The sequence below is a fragment of the Grus americana genome, chromosome 9 (genome assembly GCF_028858705.1).
Source record: "Grus americana isolate bGruAme1 chromosome 9, bGruAme1.mat, whole genome shotgun sequence".
Taxonomy (NCBI): domain Eukaryota; kingdom Metazoa; phylum Chordata; class Aves; order Gruiformes; family Gruidae; genus Grus; species Grus americana.
Window position 1 is genome coordinate 14,623,037 of NC_072860.1, and position 21,902 is coordinate 14,644,938.

The 21,902-nt window shown below is 37.3% G+C and overlaps 1 protein-coding gene across 4 annotated transcripts in view; it reads left to right on the plus strand.

Annotated features, from left to right (window-relative positions):
• Window positions 1–21,902, plus strand: part of ACAP2 (ArfGAP with coiled-coil, ankyrin repeat and PH domains 2) — a 68,796-nt gene that overhangs the window by 3,643 nt on the left and 43,251 nt on the right. For all 4 annotated transcript variants that reach the window (XM_054834912.1, XM_054834914.1, XM_054834913.1 and 1 more), the window contains exons 2-4: window positions 14,290–14,347; window positions 16,951–17,070; window positions 18,360–18,413. In XM_054834912.1, the coding sequence (XP_054690887.1) occupies window positions 14,290–14,347; window positions 16,951–17,070; window positions 18,360–18,413 (232 nt within the window). The remainder of the gene's footprint in view (window positions 1–14,289; window positions 14,348–16,950; window positions 17,071–18,359; window positions 18,414–21,902) is intronic.

Below are 21,902 nucleotides of genomic sequence, written 5' to 3' on the forward strand. Positions count from 1 at the left end.
CTTTAAACAATAAGAATTTAAGTTTCAGAGTTTAATGGAACAGGCTTTTACATTGATGTTTCATTTTTGGTTTTTTTCTTGTAACTAAAGAATGTTTTCTCTTAATGAGCAAGGTATGCATCCGTGTAGCAGCCACACGGATCACTCTGAACCTAATTTTTTAGAAAGGAGAAGCAAGTTTAAGTGATGTGGAAATATATCTGCTGTAAGTAACAGTTAACAATCTTGATAAACAACAAATAATATAAAAAGCAAAATTCTGTTGCTTGTGATGTGCGCAGTTGTAAGAACTCTCTAGAAAAACCTTCACTTTGTTCTAATCATTAAAAATGCATCAAGAAAAAGTTGTGTATTTTTGAAATAATTTTTGTCCTTATCTGTCACTGAAGTTTAATTTTTTTATTTATTTTTGTATTCACTTCCTGAGACCTCAGCTGCAGAACAGATGAGGGATGAAGGAGGTGGATGAAAGAATATAAATGAAACTCTTGCCAATTACCATTCTTAGTAAAAGTCTATCATGGGTAGTTTCTGGGTAGAACTGGTGATTATAGTGCATTTCTTTCAAAGGGATTTGTCTGAGGAGTCTTCCATTTAGACTGAACTAAAGCATTGCTTTGTGTAGGCATGCCTGCCGTGTAGTAAGACTGACTTGTACTTAAGTTTCCTGCTATGTGTGTTGGTTTTCTTCTTCTGTGGCTTTAGTTCTGGTCTATCTAAATGGGGCCAGCTGAGATGAACCTTGTGTTTATGTAGGGTATGCAGGCTGAATAGGTCAATCAGGTCACTTTATGACTTTCTAGATTTATTAATTTTTTTCTCTCTTCTTTAGTACTGTGTAACTGAATCTTAGTCACATAGCATCTGTTTCCCAGGTAACAGGAAGTGTTATGTCACTTTAAAATATGAATAAAGTGACTTATTTAACTTACTTGGACTAGGTCTTGTTCAGTAGTCAAAGAAATTATTGTGCCTAACACATATACTTTGGTCTACTTCTTACTTTCTGAAGAAAACGTAGACATCAGAACATCAGTAAACTTGTACCTTCTGTGTTGACTTCCAGTGGGTAGGGTGCTGCAGTGCAGCCTGCTTCCTAACCTGCTGCGTGGCAGTGCTGCGAGTAGCAAGGAAACCCCTCTTATTCAGCTTGGGTTTATAGGGCGGGTAATCTCTCTGTGGTTAGGTTACCGTTGAAATCACTGAGGCTGCTCGCGTGGGTAAGCTCAGCCACATTTAAGGTGTTAAGAGGTATGTGACCAAGAACTCTGCATTGAAAATCTGTTTGTTTTGCTCAGACTTACCTAGCTGTTATAGGAGGAATTTCCAAAGAAATGTTTGGTCTGGGCTTTCTGCCCTTGGTGTTTGGGACTGAAAAGCAAGTTTGTAACTTACTTGGCAGGGCAGGGTGGAAAGTGTTGCAGAAGAACAGAAAAAGAAAGGTAGAGTAAGTGAGAAGAGAAAGCTGCCAAACATTTGTTTGTAAGTCTTCATTTACCTTTTTCCATACTTGGTTGTTATGTTTGTGATTGCCAGTATGTGATTGTAGAACAGCACTTTTCATAGCTGAAGCGTAGTGACGTGGAGGACAATCTTAGCAGAATGCTGGTGAGTTACGCATGTACAACATCTCTGTCCATACTGCTAGGAGTCTGATGGAGTTAGTTAAACAGAGTGCTTCTAGATTTCTGATTCTTTGCTTTTGTGGAGATTACAGTGAATGCGATGTTTTATTCAGGCTCTAGTCAATGATTTATTTATTTTTAAATCTGTGACTACATCTTTCAAATGTACATTAAGAAAATAATTGACCTAAAGAAAGGAGGACGTATTGGAAGATAGGATCCAATGTTAGAGCATTTTCTTCTAGGGTAATCATACTAAAGTTTAATCGAAGAGCCCTCTCAAATACATTTCATCAAAATCTCTCATACTAAGATCTTTTAAAGCCTTTTCAAATTTAATAGTAAGTTGTTACAGTCCAAACTAGTGGAGGTTAGAGAAATATGTCCTGAAATCAGGTTGTCTTGATTTGGTTGGTGTGCCTAAATTGCTTTAATTAAAAAAAAAAAGTTGGCTGTCATAATTCCAAATTACAAAGGTTTTTTAATGGTGATTCTGATTCTATTTCTTTGTTTGATTATGATTTATGTTAGTAACAGCAAACTGAAAAATCTCAACTATATCTCAAATTGCTAATAGGAATGTAAAATGTTATTTTCCTTGGTTTTGGTCTTTTTAAGTTTTTATCTGGGAATGTTTAAAAAACCACACGCACTGAGAAGGGAGCTTACAGTGGAAGTAGTGACAAAATCTGCTAGCTATCATAATGTTGCTGTAGCACAGCGGCAGGATCAATTGCTGAAGAACTGGTATTAAGCCTGTGCAACTAATCTTTAATGAGTATTTGCGGAATTAGAAGGGCAGCTTATTTATGCGTGTGTGTGCGCGCAATGTAACTGTAATTATACAAGCTCTTAGTCATTCAAGTTTTAAATCTAGATTTGAAGAGGTTTGGTTCTTTAGCCCGGAGTGTCTCATTTATGTTGGCAAAGCATGTCTCATGCAATTACATTAAGAGCTAAAGTTATGGAGATGAGTTTTACATTTTGGGGGGAAGGATTATCAATGTTCACATCTCTGGAAAGCAGGGTTAGTAAATAGAATACTCATTAGGAAGGTGGCAACTAGAAAATAGAAATCCTGTCTATCTTGGGCTAGGTGGGCTTTAGGTAGCTTTGTTTTTTCCTGTACGCATCTGTGAAATCATTGGCCGCTGAATAGCAAGTGTGCTGATTTAGCTATGTTAGCAGTGTCCTGTGATCTTTTTTACAGGCCTAGCTTCTTGATCACCTTGTACTCAGAACTGTATTATTTAGAGTCAACATTTTTTGTGTTCTTACTTTATGCAGTAAACAATATCACTTAAACTTAAGTTATTGGTAAATTTTTACCAAGTCAATCATTCTAAAAAGTCCCCAAAGCAAACTCCATCCTGATAACCTGCTTTGGGAGAAAAAGGAAAGGAAAATATCTAGTTTTCATTGATGACTATAGAAACATTCCTACTGAAATTACAGTTTACAGAACTGAGGCCATTTGCCTGTGTCTTGATGCAGGCCTTTCTGGCTAAATCAATTAGTATCTCAAGGAGATGCAAATGCAGAAGTGTCATGAGGGAGTGAAAACAAAACAAACAAAGAAAACCCTGTGTGGTTACTTAATGGTATGTCTTGCCATGCCTCATGTTTACGTGGACAGGAAATAGAATAATAACTTCTGATTAATTTACTTTTTTTTCTCTCACTTGTATACGCAGAATTCACTTAAACATATGTAGAAGTTTAAACTGTGTAAATGCATTTGTGAACTTTCTGAGTAGATACTGTGCTGTTTGTTTGAGATTCAGATATCCCTTTAGGTAATAATTTAGGCGGTTTGATTTTTGATAGTGGCAGATTTGTAACAAAAATAACAGTGAAAGTAGCTGTGTGCAATGGAAGACCATTATAAGGAAATACAGATTAGCATGTGGACTGTAACATTATTTTAATCTTTGCAGGAGTTTTCCATACTTCTGTGTGACAACATAAATCCTGGTTTTCTTGCCACTTTTCAACATGACTAAAAGATTAGATCAAGAACATGACAAATAGTAGATACTGTCATCATGATCATAAACTAAACAACTTTAAACAGTCCAGTAAAGTAGACTAAAACATTGTTTTGCCTTCCTGATGATATCTTCAAGAGGAGTCCTTGCATATTTGGCAGAATAATTACTTTATGGTTAACATTTACTTTATCAATATTAAAAGTAGCCAGGCCTCAGACCTAGGGTAAATCAGTTGTTTTGTTTTCATGCGCTGTAAATAACTTATGCCTGTGTAGAGGAGAAATCTAATTTATGGGATGATGTATACATTTTCAAACTGACAAGACATAAGGATAGACTAAGAAAATAATTTGCTGCAAAATAGTCCCTTCAAATGTTTTGTGACTGAGAGGAGGTTTTGAACAGAGAAAATGCCTGTCAGATGTTTGGCAAACTTGTTCGTATGGCATGAATCTTTCTGTGAATCAGGCTTTCTGTTTGATAGTCTTAAGTTGTCTGTTTGAAATTCTAAGACTCTATGATATGCAGGCACGGTGCTCTTGAATAATTTTTAGAGTTCGTATGTTAATAGTCATGGGGATTTAAATAGTTGTATTGTGGCTTTGCATGAGAGAGTGAGTCTAACAGTAGTCAGTGCATATGCACAAATTACCTTTTTTCTTTTCATGAATTGATGATACGCCTTCAGTAACAGTTGTTAAAGAAAGACCTCTGCAGACAATTTTGTATGAATAAACATGAAGCAGTGATCAGTTTGCACTATGTGCAAACTATGATTTTCAAGATTCTAAACTTCCAAAATATATTTTTGTATTTTAAACAGGATATAATACAAAGAGGAATTGCAGAAGCCATATGTAGTGAAATGTATTTCATCTGACCATTTTTTTTAAAAAAGCAAGTTCTGTGCAAGAGAATTCCAGATTTCCATCTTTCAGGGTGCCAGACGTTAATTTAAGTAGGAACACATGGATATTAAACACACTTAACATTTCTGTGCATTTTAAATATCCTAGTCTTCAATTATCAGTGATCTTGTAATTATTTTTAAAAAGATGTATAACAGGTAATGCTATAGATCATGTAACACATTTTTGTGTACCGATGTTTAGAATGACATTTTGTGGATTGAAATTTCAATCGAATTCATTCCTTTGGTACAAAGGAAAGGCATGTTGCATTTGGAGTCTGACCTCTGGCTGCAAATGTTATCCTTTTTGTCTGACAAGAGGGGTGTGGAATTTGAGCTGGGAGACAGGGTTTGATTTTTCTGCTCTGTGGTCTGTACCCAGGGAGGCATTTGACCTCTTCTGTCCCCTTCTTCACTGCTGCAGCCATCCGAGCTCGGTTTGGGGCTCCCTTGACTGCTTTGCATAGTGGTGGTGGCTGGTGCAAGTTGGTGCCGGGAGACCCGTCCCACTCTGACACCTTCCTGGACTCTAGCGCTCTGGTGATTCCCCTGCTGCTACTGCTCCTCATCAGTGGACAGTAATAGGGGGCTGAATGTGGCTTGTTCTTAAGATAGGTGCAGCTTGTGTGTGGTTTTTGTGGGCTTTTTGTTTGTTTCAAGTACTACGTGGAAGTAGTCACGCTCTGCATTCAGCTGGATTCTTCTGGTGAACTTCAATGTAAAAAACATATGGTGTTATTACAATGTAGTTGATTTTATGTAATATACTGCTGCTAATATTTTTTAGATTTAAGATTACTTAAGTAAGAGCTGGGTGGGTGAAAATGAAAAATAATGTAGGTAGAGCAGTGTTGGGCCTCGTGATCTTAACGGGGACTAGCAAAAGGCATTAGAAAAACTCAGTACTCAACTAGGTAATATCTTGTCTTTCCTAGACTTGTAGCATTCATGTAAATAGGTTGGAGTTCTTTATTTGTATAAAGAATTCAGTAATTAATGAAATAGGCCCTTTCTTAACTTCCTTAAACAGGAAAATTGGAGTTCACCTCATCTACTGTGTAACCATCTTTCTTCCAAGCTAGATCTTAGACTTAGGCTCCTTCAAGTTGTAATGAAGAGTAATAGTTGATCCCAGGTGCCTCTTGATTTGCTTTAGCCATGTGTGTCAGGGTAAGTTGAACTGCATGCTGGAAACACTGTGTTTCTAGTCTATCGCTTCCATAGGTGATGTAAGTGACTAACTTGGGTAATCTATGCATAGATACCAGTACTTGATCAAATCAGGCACGCTGTAAGAATAGAACAAAAGTATTGGCTTTGCTGGTCAGGGATGTTATTGAGGATATAAACTGTTTAAGATGACTGAGGAATCACTCTTTCATTGAGGATATAACTTTTGGCTGAATTTGTGCCTTGCTAAATTGGAGTCTGTTTAAAAAGTGTATGCATGTGTGAACACCTCTCCACAGGATTCTTCTCCAGAAGAATCTCCAATTTAGGGAGTAGGATTTTAGAATTACTCTTAACTTCCTGGAATTCTTGCTCTTTTCAAGTATTTGTTTATTCTATTCTACTTGATTTATCCCAAAACTAATGATGAAAAATGACAAGATGAAGTGTTAAATTTGCCTACTATTGCCAAATATCCACTGTGTTGTAATTATCGATCTTGCAAGATTTTGTTTGAAAATATTCGCAGTTGATTTGAGGTGAGAAACCTTTAGTATGTAATTAAGGATATGTGAGCTTCTGTTTGGTAGAGAAATAGCTTGTGTGCCACTAGCATCGATAGATGCATGCAAGCCCAGGGTCTTTAAAATCTCCTTAGGACTAAAAGTAGTGGGAGAAAAGATACTAAGTGTACCCAAAGAATATTTAAAACTTTTCCAGGGCTGTGGGTATACCATATGCATTTTGTATTTTTTATTTTGTAATATTCAAAATGCTTAATTTTTTAATAGATCACACATTATCATTTGAGAGGGATGAAGAGAAAAAGAGACTGGCTTTTTCAAATGTAAAAACAGTAAATTTGAGGGAAAACACCAGTACACTGTATTTCTGTATTCTCCCACTCCTGCTGCTTATGTACTCTGTTATCTTAAGATTGGATTCATTTGACTGGCTTGTTCAGTGCAAAAGCATAAAGGGCAAACAGACTATTGCTCCCTCATACTGCAGTGAAACAAAACTACGCAATAAAACTATTAATTTATATGTAAAATACACTTATGGTTTCTGAGTGTGAGATGTGTATGTACCTAATAGCTAAACAAAAAATTCATGTTCAGAATTTGTCTATTGCAACAAAGCTGCAACCTCCCCTCTGACTGTCAAATAGGATATTCTGATTATGTGAAAGTGTATTGCCAAAATATTCAGATTATGAAATGGACAAAAAGGGTAAATACTTGCTGAGGACACTGTCTTGATAGCAAATCTGAAACTTTCCTCTGGTTTCAATAAAGATCCACCAGATATAACTGGAATTCTAGAGAGCTAATGGTCCTTAGCTCTTCTATAACATGGTGCGCTCTTGTTATAAAGGCTTTGCCATCTTACGGTGCTTTGGAAAGAACAGTACTTTTCTAACTGTAGTAGGTATAAGTTAGCAAGTAAGGAAATTACAAAAAGAAAGGGACAGATACTGCCTTAGCTTTATGAAATCAAAGCAAATGCAAGACTCATATTAAGATTATGATATCTGTAAAGACTACTCTCTGATTAATTACTGAATACTCTAATCTCCAGTTCCCTCTGCTTTATAGGAGGTCTTCTGTACAGGTGGTTAGGTCTTGCTGTATCAGTTGTGAATATACTGATACTGAGAATCCTATACTGGGAGGATCCAGTGATATCTACCCTTTCTGTTTTTCAGGTGCTGCTACCCTGTCTTTTATATTGGCTGCGTTTGAGGTACATAAGGGGTATCTTTCCAAATCAGGGATTAATTTCTTCATTCTTCCTCAGATTGTTATTACTTATAGCTTTTAACAGAAAAGTTGACATGATTCCTTAGCATCTGACTAGGAACTCCAGATCTTGAGGTGATTAGGGTGTAGTGTTTAGATGGAGAAAATGTGCTATCTTGTATCCTTTGCGGTTAGTTGCTTGATGGTTGTATTTATGATTCCGCTTCCTGACCTTACTACATACTTGTTTCTGCATACCACCATCAGTTTATTGGGCCTGTTTCTGCTGCCTTCTTTTTGTTGCAACATCTTGATACTATAGTCCTACTTCCTTATCTGATAGTAAGGCCTCCTGAAAAGCTTTTGACTCATTCCTGAGATGTCGAAGTTGTGCAGGACAGGTATCGTGATGTGTTGCATTCTTATCTGAGTTTACATTTAGAAATGTAATCAACTCCTTGTCTGTGAAGCTTTCATGTCACCATTGTGTCCCCATCTTGTTAACAACTATCCTATAATGAACAAAGCATTTAAGTTGGAAGATGAAGAAAATCCTGCTTATCAGAATCTTTGTGTAAGAAAAGGGTTGCTAATTTCCTACTTAGGCTTACTATCAGGCTCTCCTGGGGTAAAAAAACTTAGGGGAAAATATTAGGCAAAACTATTGGGAACAGAACACTGCTGGGCATTTCTGGCAATTTACTGCAAAAGAGGAGTGAGAGAAAAAGCTTGAGAATTTAGGGCCAGCAGGTAGCACAGATGTCCTTACAGACTGTGTATGATACATTAAATGCTACTGCAAGTTTAGTGGTAATCAGTTTGACTTTCAGCCATGTATCTTGAGTGCAATAGAACTTGTTCCTTTTTGAAGACTGATTTGTTTATCATGTTCACTATCTTTTGAGCTGTGTCTTGCAGTAAAGAACAAATCAAGTGAAGGATGCATCTTAAAGGGATTTGTCCTGTTTCTTTGCTTGTTATATCAAAGACCATATGAATTACTGAGGATGAACTTAACTGTGTAGATGAAGATGAGCTTAAAAACTGGTACCTACAAGCAAGCTTTTGGTTTAATGATTAAGTGAATTCTATCATAGAATGGTTTGGGTTGGAAGGGACCTCAAAGATCATCTAGTTCCAACCCCCCTGCTGCGGACAGGGACACCCTCCACTAGACCAGGTTGCCCAATCATCTCATCTATACTATGAGCCTATAGATACTCTTGTTTTATTTCATTTGCTTATTTTATAAGAGGAAGATTCTGACTTGGGAGGAATAGAAGAATGGCTCTTCTAATATTGAGGACTTTATTTTTTTTTTTCTTTGCGGAAATTTGGAATACAGATATTGCTTGCTATGGACCTGAGAAAACTTTGTTTATTCATCAACACTGACAATCTTCAGTTCAAGAAACGTGCTTCCTTATTTCAATCCACCAAGCTCATAGAAAATTCCTAGGATTTTGGAGTGGAGGTGAAGAGAATATCACATAACTGATTCAAAGTCCTACTGTTCAGGTTGTGAAGCTTTTCCAAGCTACTGATAAAATGTTTTGTGGTAATGAATGAAGAATTAATAATATGAGGAGTACTAGCATGACTGGGGAAGTTCATTTTGGAATGTCAGGGAGCATTCCTCATCTGTTCCTCAGCATGGAGAGGCTCTGTGCCAGCAGGGGAAAAACCTCTATGGTGCCAAACCAGGCCTTCAATGGGCTCTCTATGACAGGCTGCAGCAGTGTTCTTTCTTCAGACCATATTAATGGTTATGACACATCTCAAGTTATAAAACTCTTCTTGTATGTATCCATGCTGTTATTAGGCCTTATTGTTCAGTGTATGACATCTTTGTCCCTCAATATGTCATGTTTCTTTTTTAATCTGTGGTTGTCTGATGTCATTATACATGTACCAAATGTATTTGCTGTTAGCATGTTGGTTAAGATACCTCTAGATACCTTTTTATATCTCTCTGTAGATGCTATATATGAAAGAAATGAAGTACGCAGTGATTGGAGGGAGCAGTTGATAAGCTAGAGGGTAGGTCTGCCATTCAGAAGGACCTCAGCAAGGTGGAGGAAAGCACTGGTAGAAACCTTCTCAAGTTTAACAAAGACAAATGTGAAGACTTGCTCTGAAAAGGCACAGACCCATGCAGCTGTGCTGGCAGATAGGGACATTTCCATCCTGGTGAGCAGCAAATGGACTGTCAGCAGCGTGCCTGTGTAGCCATGAAAAATGGCAGTGTATTGGACTATATTAGCGAGAGTTTAGCTGGCAAGTTGAGGGAAGAGATGATTACCCTGTATTTAGCAGTCATGAGGCTGAGTCTGGAGTGTTATGACCAATTAGGGACCCTGCCAGTACAAGAAAGATATTACCAAAATGAAGCATGTGCAGCTAAAGGCAGCTGGAATGAACTACATGGGGTTCAAGGGGAGTTTCTGTATTGGGTTTGTATTTAACACAAGAGTTAGAATGATCAATTGCTTTTACTTTGGCCAGTTACGTACTAGCTTTATCTAGCTTTGGCCCTTGCAGTTATTGAGCTGTATGTCTCTTTGTAAGTGCTTTTCAGTTCTCCTAATGCCTTTAAAGTTTAAAATGAAATGCAGCTGAAGAGGACAAAAGGAGGTTCATCACAGTACCATTTGCTTCTTAGTTCACATTCAGTGTTCTCTGTCTCTCCAAGGCTGAACTGTTCTCTACTGGTAGTGGAGCATGGTAATGCTTCTTTATTTAATCTTCTGATACACAGTGTTGTGAAATTATACTGGAGTAAATGAAGGAAAATGTGAATGTAGTCATTCTTGAATATGTGTACTCAAATACTTTGATTTAGTTATTGATCACTTGTGGCTAGTCTTACATGTCAACTTTATACTATTGAACTGTAGTGGATGTTGTTTGAAAGTACGTCATCTGCAGTGGAGTCAAAGATATGCATTAAGGGGCTATTCTGCATAGAATATATGCAAGTAGGAGAGCTGTGTCTTTCCAAGATTTGAAGAAAAGATGTTAGTAATATTATTGAAATTGTGATGGTGAGAATCTGTTACTTCTACTTTATGAATACAAATACATGAATGTATTAGAACTTTTTTTAAAAAAAAAACAAACTATGGGGAAATACTTTATTAATGGGCTTTGATTCTTTTGAATATTTTTTTATATTGGGACATGTTAATTATAGAATTAACAGTAATTAAAGGTGCTGTGGATAATTAACAATTGACTTCTCCAATTTTTTGTTTGTCAGCATCTAATTTATAATGACTACTGATTCCAGCCTCCTTACTTTCAGGAACTCAGTCTAAGAATGCAAACTAGAAAATGATGAATGAGTGGAAGACTAAAGGCAGGATGTGGCTTCGATGACAATTAGATACTGTTTGAAGAATAGCTGGCATTGACCATTGCCACCTTTTATCCTGTAAGAGTAAACAGACCAAGCAGACACTTGTCTGTGGCCACACAGTGCTTGGCGTTATGGTTAGCAGTGTGTAGTGGTTTAGTCCAGATGAAGTTAATTCCTTAGCATGTGTTTGCAGCTTGTGGCCTAAGAGTGACTGATTCTCTTTCTAGAGGAGAGTTTAGCTGTCATCTTTCCATTTGGTTCCTGGGATTCTTGGAGTCCCATAGTACCTTAACCTGGAAGATAGTCTTTCACTGCTCACTTAAGGAGAGTGGTCGGTTGGACACCAGAGAGTTCAGCTTTCCTTCGTTGTATGCTGGGCTTGGTAACTGCTGACATTATCCTTATTTGAAAAGGCTGCTAAGCCAGATTGAGTTTTCTTCCATCATCTCCTATATTCCACCTGCATTGCAGTTGTGCAGGAAGCTGTATCTAGCAAACTGAACTGTGTTTTAGGAGGGAGGGTGAAAGAGGAGAGAAACGCATTTCTGAGAGTCCTTGTTACGGAGCATGAAGAGTACGGGAGACTGTTCATTTATAAAAGTCGTCCTCCACCCTTAAGCAGCTGTTCTGGTTTTGTGCATTGCCATGCAGCATTTGAACATCTCGGGAAGCCACAGATGTTTGATTCATATACTGAGGCAGATTTGATCCTTATTCCTAATGCCAGAGCCTTCTGGCTAAGATTACCCTGATGCAAACCCTGCTTCTAGCTCCCACTTCGCTAAGGAGTAATGCTTTTGGTACGTCAGGTCTGGCACTTGGTCCTCAGTTGTTGTTTTATGATCACTTCCTCTGTTTATAGCTGGAGATTTGGGCTTGGCTGTGGACATGAGATTTACTCGGAATTATGACAATTTTCTGTGAACTTTTAAGTAATTCCTGACACAGATGTGTTAGAGAAATGCACCTTTTTATTCTGTGGCTTCAAGAAATATTAAATTAAGAAAAACAAGGATAGCATTAACACAGCACAGTTCAGATCAGCTGTTCTTAATGTATTCCCTAACCCAGTGTTAAAACAATTTTTGTGACTAGATGGATACTTTCATGTTAATACATGATTAGATATATGTATCTATATTCTGATAGTCTGAGGTCATATTCTCTTTGTTCTGATGATTGTAATCCAGTGTTGGTCTGATACTGTGAATGTTTGCATGAAAACAACTTTTCTACTAGTTTTTATATGATGGAAACAGTGAAAGTAGCCAGTTCTATGCAAAGAAACAGGGAGTTGAAATAGGATTTGGCTGAACCTAACAGCCATTTGATCCATATCTAGCTGTAGGTCCCAGATGTGCCTTCCCTCCATCATGTGGCGGTGGTGGGAAATAGCCCAGAGAACCAGCCTGGTGCTTCAGGGGCCTGTGGCCATTCAAAGATGATCTGCAATGAATCAGATGGTGGAGAGGCTGTGTGTCTCCCTTCTCCCATGGTATCTCTCTGGTTTACTCTTTACATCTTTCTTGATGTGCCTCTCATCTTTTCAGTCTTTTGATGTTCTGTTGTTTCTTTTCTTTCAGTTGAGCTTATTCTCTCTTAAAATTTTCCCCCTGCCACATAGCTTTAATTACAGAGCAGATGTGGTGTTTTCATTTTGCCTGCCTTTATCTCTCTTCATCTTGAATCTTAGACTTTTTAGCTCATTAAGTCCTATGGAGCTAGAACTCTTTGCTAGTTAAAGACACTAAAAAAAAATCTTATCAGATCTTGCTGCAGTTCTGTAAACAAACTACTTAAGCATGCTTTCATGTTAATGCCAAAGAAACAAATAAAAACTGGTTGCACTGTGATTATAAACAAATGAATACAAAATTGCAGTATAAATATTGAGATACTTTTCCTTTTTTTTTCCCCTGTATAATTCTCTCTGAAACAAGATTTAACTCTAGAGACTTAAATGAAAGTTAATCATTTATGGAAGAAAATAAAGTAAGAGAAATTGTTGCCTGAAATCTTTCATAGTCTGAAGCTAGAGAGGAGGCAGAAGCTAAAACGTAACTGTGCAGGAATGTGCTTAGATATAAAACCTAGGATGTAACTGTGGGAATGCCTTTAGATATAAAAAACTGGAATGCAACTATGTGTTAGTGAAATCTGCAAAAAAGCTGGGAATGTCATGCTCAATGTTTGAGAACTGCAAGCAATTGGCAGTGTTTTTCAGAACTATTCTTGTAAAAACTGCTTTTCCCAAGTTTTGGGCCTGATCCAGTCTCTCTTTTTTGTTTTTGGGTTTGGGTTTTTTTTTGGTTTTTTGCTTTTGGCTTGAACTCATGTGAACTAGAAGAGAATTAGCAGGAGACAGTAAAGCTATGGTTCTGTATAATCTCTCCTCAGTGGTAAAGCTGGCTCAAGAAATTTCTGTTCCAAATCATACTTCCCTGCCCATCTCACTTTTTCCAGGAAGAGTTTTTTGTAGGAGCGAAGTGTATCTGATCCAATTTTCCAAAAAGCAGTACAGAAAACTTCCTATTATTTTTGTTTTTTCCCAAGGCGGACTACTACTGGTGGACAGTGTGGCTTCATGAACAGTTATGCTGGAATGACTGAAAGAATGAGGTGCTCTGTGATGGGAGCAAGGGATGGGAATACAGCTGTTCCCACCAACCTCTGTGTAATGAGAAATCCCAGCCTTGTTGAATAGATTTTTGTAGCGTAGCATTGTCAGAAATCAGTACATTCAGCTCTCGAGGCAATAGCCTGACAAAAGAGCAGTGTTAATGAACTCTCTGAACAAAGTGTCATCCTTTCTCAGTCTTCTCCTATTTTTTTCAGGTAGCAATAAGCAAGGAAGGAGGTGTGAAAGGAAGCATCAGCTCTCTAGCCTAAAAAGTTATGCTTTGAAAAGCTTTATGAAAGCAGCTTTTACTGGCCTGAAGGATGCAACCAGTCTAGACTAGAGGCAAAGAATATGAACAAGAGTGCCCTCTGAACTTACTGCTAAGTCAGTTGACTCACGGCAAATGCTATATTTTTCATAATCTCATTGCATGGTGGTTCATTAAATAGCTGTAGGTTTGCTGGTTTGAGCCAGGAGAGTTACCAAAAGAATTACTTATGAAATTTTGTTTCAGACTTTTAGTTTCTTTCCTTTGTTATTACCTTCAAGTGTATAGACTATTGGCTATACAACAACAGAGGAAACCTATTTCAATGTGACAACCATTAAGATTAATAAAATTTCATTTTTGAATCTTTATTACTAGGCTATATGTTTTATCAGTATTTGTTTGGTGATGTGGTTTTTCTTCTTGCTGTCAAATGTTCTGCAATTCTTGTGGTTGTTTAAAATCTGTACTGTTTTATAGTTGAAATTTAAATTAAACTGTGATGGCAATGCATGGGTTGGTTTAATATGTGTCAGCCACTTCCCCCCAGCCCCAGAGTATTTTTGTGTAAAGTTTTACAAGAAAACATTTTTTTAACCATGCAGGGCAGCTTTAGAAGAAGTAGAAGGAGATGTGACAGAACTGGAACTGAAACTTGACAAGGTAAGATTTTCCATTAAACAGTGTCTGTTCTGAAAAATATAAAAATGTGCGTTTAGGTTTTGTTTTAAAGTTCACAACTGTGGCGTGGCAGTGGCTGCTGACCAAGAGCTCTGGGTCGAGTGTACAGCTGGGCCCCAGAGACCCAAGATGAGTAACAGCAGCAGCAGCCAGTGTGAACTCCCTTTCTCCCTCAGCTGAGGGTTTGGATTGTGCAATACCCTCCTGCCCCTATGGCCCCTCATGCTCATGTGACTCAGCCCCACAGTGGGAGCCACATGCAAACTAATTCAGCTTTCATGTGAGTCAAAAGCCAGGGGTTGACCATCCCTGCATTGAGAGCTTATGTTTTATGACAGCTGCTTACTGTGAGCACATCTGGATACTCTTTGTTTTAGAGATTTAAAGTCAGTGCTGTCTGTCTTTGGTAGTCTGCGGCACAGTCACAGCAGGATCGGTATATATATCCTTCGCTTTCGTCTGGAGAACTTAACTGCTGTAAAAGTCATTCTGCTTTTTGTCATGCTTTGTGCATCTATATAAAAGGTTACATATAGCATCTTTTCAGTGCTTTACAATCCATTTATTGGTTTCCTAACCAGTAGTATTTGGAGGCTTTTGTTTGTTCTTTGCTAGTATTTTGTGGGTGGCTTATTTTTGTTTTACATCTGTAGAAAGTCGCCTTTCCTTAGCATTTTATGCTGAATGTATAAAATTATTTTTTGCCTGTGTTTTTAATGTGATAGGCAGATGTCACTTGTTCACCTCCTTAGCTACTTTTGTTCCTGCAGCTCTGAGTTGGCCACAGACAGATGGAGACAAATAAAGTCAATGTCATGTGTAAAGTCTGAAGACTTTTTGTTACTTCTTGTAAAAATATTTCTAGCTTTTATAGCTAATAATGTAACCATTTGCTCTTTCAAAGTAAACTTTACATATGTACTTAATTTTGATTTTGGTGTGAACTTTGGTGAAACTGATGGGTATAAGACATGTTTTTACTGTAGGGGGGATGAGTCTGTTTTTGGTAGATTAAACTGCGTAAGTATTTAAAAGATCTGAAAAATATGTCTTGGAAGTTTGTTTTCTGCCAGTCTAAAAGGGTCATTTTTAGGGAAAAGAATTCTCAAATTCCTTAATGGACATTATTCAGGGCCTTGCTTCCAGCCTCTTGCAGGAGGCCAGTACCATATATGCCACTTTATCATGTAAAAGCTATAATTGTAGTATTACTCTTTGCCCTGAGACACTATCCTAGTATTCTTTAAAACAAAAACACTCAAACCTGTTTGCTCCCCTGACAAGAAAACAAGCACACAAGGTAAGTATTGAAGTAGTTTAATTGTAATGTGAAGTATAAGTAATCTAGTGTAACGAAAGCCAAGCTTCTTGTGTGAGCTGAAGTAACTATGGCCTGAGGGTAGCAATTTGTCTAGACTTGGTTGGTAACTTTTTATGCTCAGTTATTCATACTAAACTTAGTTTTATTGTCCCACAATTGTGACTTTGGGCTATGTTATCTGCAAATTTTTTCCCCTCTGTAAGAAAGGACACTGGGTTCAAGATTGTGAACCATAAGCAAAAGTGAAGGAGAAAAAGGATCATGTTGGTAGTGATTTTTCTGTGCATTATTCAGGCAACGTGGCCATTCATCAGAATGTGGGAAATGATGCTCAGATTTTCTCTTTTCCTAAGAGGATCTGAGTCAACATAAAAATTACTGGGTAGATAAGGCAGGAAGGTCACTTGGGTGGAACATAGGATCAGGTACTTTTATGTTGTTCTTAATGAAAAATCCTTCAAAAACAAAGGTTTAATCTTCTGATTTTATTCTCGGTTTGATTTAGACTGGAGGAATTAAATTATAATATGCTTTCTCACAAGAGAGCATCTTAGTGGTTGCAGTAGTCATTCTTTCATTAATGGCCCAGAGCATAAATGGTTCAAAAAGTGGGGAGACATCCATCACAAGATGCTGATGGCCTTCATGTCAAACTCTGCAGTCCATGATAGCTAAGGTGCTGACCTAAGCAGTGAGCGATAGGGATGGAAACCCATCGGAGAAAGGCTAGTCTGTTGTATGAGTGAAAACATGATTGATTTCCCCTTCTGAGATGTAACCATCTCTTGTCAGTTGTTTTTTGTGCAGATAGCCTTTTGCTTTGTGCCTGTATTCTGAGTGTCTCAAGATGAAACAACTGGTGCGGGTTTCTTTTGATTGTTTGGGGGTTGGTTGGTTGGTTTTTTTGCTCGGAAACCACAAAGCACTTGCTTGGGTTCTAACCAGTTACATTTTAGCTGCTGCACTCTTTGTCCTCATACAGCGCTCTTGCAATATTTGCAAAATCTCAGTTAACAATAAAAGAAATAAAAAATAATAAAAAAAATTTATAAAGAGTAGTAACCTTCTCCATGGTATATCAGTTGAGTTAGAGTAGTATTTTTATAGTTATCACTATGCAATAGAAGGCTTTTCATAGAACGTGGGGCTCTGTAAATTTAGAATTTACCTTTTGAAATCTTTGTTTCAATATGTTTCATGTTTATATGGTGGTGTAAAAAACAAAACAAAAAACCTTCCACTTTGTAATTTTTTCTCTTTTTAGCTGGTGAAGCTTTGTATTGCGATGATTGATACTGGGAAAGCATTCTGTACAGCCAACAAGCAGTTCATGAATGGCATTCGAGACCTTGCACAATATTCCTGTAAAGATGCATTGGTTGAGGTAAGTTCTTTACAAGGTCAAAATGGAAGGAGAAAAGCATAACTTAAAAAGGGTAAAATACAACATTAGGCAAGACAAGAAGTTGAAGTTTGTACTACTATCTGCCTTTTTGCTCCTTTTTCTTTGAGATGTCTTAAGAGTGAGCTTTTTTCACTGTGGTACACTGCAAGTGTCTGCTGTTTAGTTTCAGCTTTAACCTGCAATGGCAAGGATTTTCCAAATTCCAGAAAATGTGTTAGGTTAGGAATAGTCATCTTGGGAGGAGTGGAGAAAGTCAGGTTGAAGCTGTGAATAGCTGCCCTGTTTACTTTGCTAAATAAAGGAGTTCTAGTCATGAGATCCTAAGAGCCAGTTGTTTGCAACTAAATTCCCTGAGTTGATCTCTTGAGTCCTGGAACTGATGCACTCTAATATATGGAAATCAAAACTTTTTAATGTACAGAGCCTACTTTGATGGTGTAACCTCAGACTGATGTCTTAGGCTAATTTGGAACACCTAATATTTCCTGTCTATGTTACTTTGAAATGAGGTATGAAATCATGTAATATGCAGGTGTAATTATGTGCATATCTTTGTGTGTATCATCTATTTTTAATGTGTGTTATGTAATAGAACTTCAGTTGAATATATGCATCTTCACACGCTAATGCCTGTGAACTTGAGTATAGTCTGTGTGCAACCGAAACTGTTGTCTGGAAATTTACTTCCTAGAAATGTAGTGCCATGGCAAATTAGTAAAACTTACATTATTTGATTCCAAGTAGGTTTGTTACACTTGTTGTGTAAACAATAAGCAGTTATCCAAATATATTAGGGGTGTTTGTTTTCTAACTGTTTGAGACATTGATTCTACAGATTGTTGCTAAGCTATCAGCTGTGAGGCAGTAGTTACTAAAATAACTGTGTGCACTGATGATTACAGCATGTAACCAGTTTTTTGGAGTTAGAGTATTAAACATTAATAAATATTAAGTAGTATAATTTTAAATATTGTAAATTAAGTGTTAAATTATGTGAACTTTCCATAGTTTAGTCAACTTAATTTGAATTTTTTCTGCTTTGCTTCAGTTAGGTCCTTTATATGTAGATAGCAGTAACATTTTTGTTGCTTTAATAGATTTACTTGACATTACCCTCATGTTGTCCTTCTAGCATAATGGTTTTAATTTAATAATCAAGCACAGGAAAATCAATTCCCAAGTTCTTTACTGAAAAGCTGTAAACCTGTGAAATGTTGCTTTTTTGCTGTGTAGGGCTTAACTTAAACCACTTTGTTTTTCTCTTACAGACCAGCTTGACAAAGTTCTCTGACACCTTACAGGAAATGATCAATTATCACAATGTAAGTATTTCTAGCTGAAACATGACACTGATAGCTTACCTCCAGTTATATATAACAGAAAAATGCTAAAGCTTTTCTTGTTGATAATATTTGCAAAATCATGGTTTAAGTGGTATTAAATACCTCTCATTTTATACTTATAAATATTTTATTTATATTGTTTATGAAGTATTTATAAATATCCCCTTTTCTGCAGGTTTTTACTGTTATTTTTTGTTTGGAATTTGTAAGCTTTGCTAAAAGCCAGTGTGGTAAGGCAGAATAAATACTGGATTGTTTCATCGTTTTTAATCAAACTGATGGGCAGCAGTGACAAACTATGAGCATATTTCTTTGCTGGACTGAAATAATGATTACCTTTTCAATAATTTCTACTTTTTTTCCCACCATCTCTTATAATGTAAAAAAATGAAGCACCTCTGATTTGTGTGTAGTGGTTTTTTAACTGAGATTTAGACAAGTGTAGAGAAAGGAGAAAATGCTAGGATTTAACACTAATAGGGATTTTTAGCAAGCCAGACTTCATCAGAAAGCTCAGTTTTGCCTGGATTGAAAAACTGATATTACTTTTTTTCTCCTCTAAAGAATTTAGTCTGGTATCCTGAAAGCCAAAGGAATGTGTTCGTTCTTCGATTTTCTTCCTCTTCCCTTGGCCCCTACACCTTCTCTTTCATTTTCCAGCAAATTGCTGGAAAGCAACTGAAGTGTCTCCAAATTGCTGAAAATACACAGGGCACTTAAATTTTATTTTTTTATATACCACTAGGAGTTTAAAATGTAATGAGATACAGAGAATGCAGTTTAAACAGCTTCAGCTGAAATAAAGTTTTGTTAGCATTAACTTAGCTTCCTAAAACTGTCTTATTAGGCTTTCTTTAAAAAAAAAAATCCATGCTTTTAGAAGGGAATGGAAACAAAGGGAACCAGGTTAATACTGTTGAGTTGGATTTTCTTTCCATTATGAGGTGTACATATCTACACCTAATATAATGAAAACTGTAAAGAGAAGAGTAAGTGGACAGTGATACTTTGATGGTAGAGAGAAGCTGGTGTAAAGGTTCAAAGCAGCAGTAGTGGGAGGAAGTGTTACTTTCATGTCAGTGATTTCTGCAGATTAGATTGAGCAGATGAATCCAATTGGCTCTCCCTATTTTACACTGTTCATCACACTGCTTGCTGATAGTCACCTTCTTAACCATGTCTTTGCTGTATGGTATGCTCGTTTTGACACATCTGACCTTGGTTCTATGTTCTCACTGCTGTTATTGTTCTACATGATTATAGCTTGCAGTAGTCTGGTAAAATTTGGCACAGCACAACTGTCCCTTTAGGGCAGTTTGAAGGCAGAAAGCAAAAAATGAGCCATATTAAAAGAAGATTTCTTTGCAGATCTAAGTAGGACCACTCTGAGGCCTGTCCTGCTTTTTTTCCCTCTGCTTCCATGCTGTGCTCAAGCATAGTGAATAGAACACCAGCTTTTACCAAAAGGCACAAACGTAAGAAGTGACGCATGTTATAGGGCTCTGATGTAGAGCTTTGCCTGACGTGTTGTGGTCCTGTGTTTCTTTTTGTGAATCAGCTTAGTTCAGCAGGACTTACTAGCTCAGAATGTCAGCTCTGTTGACCAAGTTGGCAGGAGAGCCATCATGAGTGAGAAGAAGCTAGAGGAAGAAAGAGGAGAGGCAAGCGTTCTCCAGAGGAAGGAGGGAAGGTGTAAGAGATGGTCCCACTGAGATCTAGATGGTTGTCAGTTTTTTTTCATGTGAGGCTTTGCTGCAGATAAGGCTAGGAACCAGACTAATGCAGCATCTTCACTGATTCAGCAGTGGGGGAGTAGCTTTGACATCTTACGGCAAATAGCAGCTTGCTTAGACTTGGTTTGGAGCGTGAGAAAGGTAATGTGTTGGAAAGGCTGTAAATCTAGTCAGATCATGATCTGGACACTTTTTTTCCTGTTCTTTTAGGGGGAAAACATGTATATGTATTTTTCTGCCTAGCACTTTTTTCCTCTTCATTACTATAAGCAGAATTGCAAGGCTCGTATTTCTGGGAGTCCACTAATCAGTTGAGTTCCCATCTGGTTATGCTCTTTCTGTATTGATCTTGATTGGTGCACTCCTCAGGCATTGGCAAGCTTAAATGTCTGCAGTGGGAGTAGTCCCAGCATGACTTCCAGCTTGTCAAGAAGTTCTTTATCTGTTCTAGTTGTCTGTTTTTCTGGTTTCCCAAAGTGGCAATACAAACGGGATCTTCCATGTGTTACTGCTAGATGTAGGACGATTCAGGTTGGAAGGGGCCTCAGGAGATGTCTGGTTCAACTGCCTGCCTAAGTCAGGGTCAGCTGTGAGGTTGGAGCAGGTTTCTTAGGGTTTTATTCCATTTGGTCTTGAAAACTTCAAAAAAATGGAGACTGAATGGAGGGTATAGTAGCAGTGTTAATGGGTGACTTAAACTCAGTCATGTTTTCCTTCTTCAGTGTTTCTTGAAAAGAGAAACAAGCTGGTAAGGGGTTTGCTGTCAATACTTGGCATTGCATGGCGTTTCATTCCTTAACTTTGTGAATAGGGAGAATAAGACTGAGAATGTTTAAAGAAAACATTGTTTGACCTGAAACTTTGAGTTCTTGACTTGCTCTTCTAATAAAATTATTTAACATTTAAAGGTCTTTACCTTTTGGAAGAAATTCTGTTCGGTTGGGCCAACTACTACTTCCTTAAATTCTTTTACCTCTTTATTTTTTGTTATCATGCCTTGTATATTTCTGTAATGCAGAATGGGAGGTGTAGAGGAGTTGGAAATTAAGGCATCATTTGTGGTCTGCACAATGATAAGTGGCAAAAGGATTTGTCCCATAGCCATTGACATGTTCCATTCTGTCCTAAAACTCAGAGGACAGATGTGAAGCTGAAGGAATGTGCATTTTCATTCCCTGGTTAGGATTTCTGGGGTCATAAGAGAAAATACAAGTTGTCTAACATTCAGGTATGCTTTGGCCTTGGAAACTTAACAAATTTCTCAAGCTTTACAATTTGAATGAGTAGATTATATTCTACCCCACCTCCCCAAATCATAAGAAATTTGAGAAGAATGGTTTGGAACACTTAATCTTAGAAAAAGAAGCAGCTGTTTTTCTTAGCAGTTCAACAGTGGGTGTTTTTTTACAAATGTATTATGTAAAGGACATGGTATTACTCATGTATGTTAGTTTTCAGCGTTAATTTCAGTTGGTTTGGATTTTTTTGCCAGAAGTTAAGGGCATGTTCTTTCTACAGTTTAATTTGTCTTTTAGTTATTGGTTACATTGTGGAAGTTTGTAAGAATCAAAAAAAGTAGTTATTTAACATTCAAAGCTGTTTTTTCAAGGATATTTGTACGGTAATATTTTTGACTGTTTAATAGTCATAATAAAAATATTCTATGAAAGTGGGCATGTCTTACATAGGGTGAGAGAATAAGATTGCAGGAGCTCTTGTCTCTCCTTATAACCAC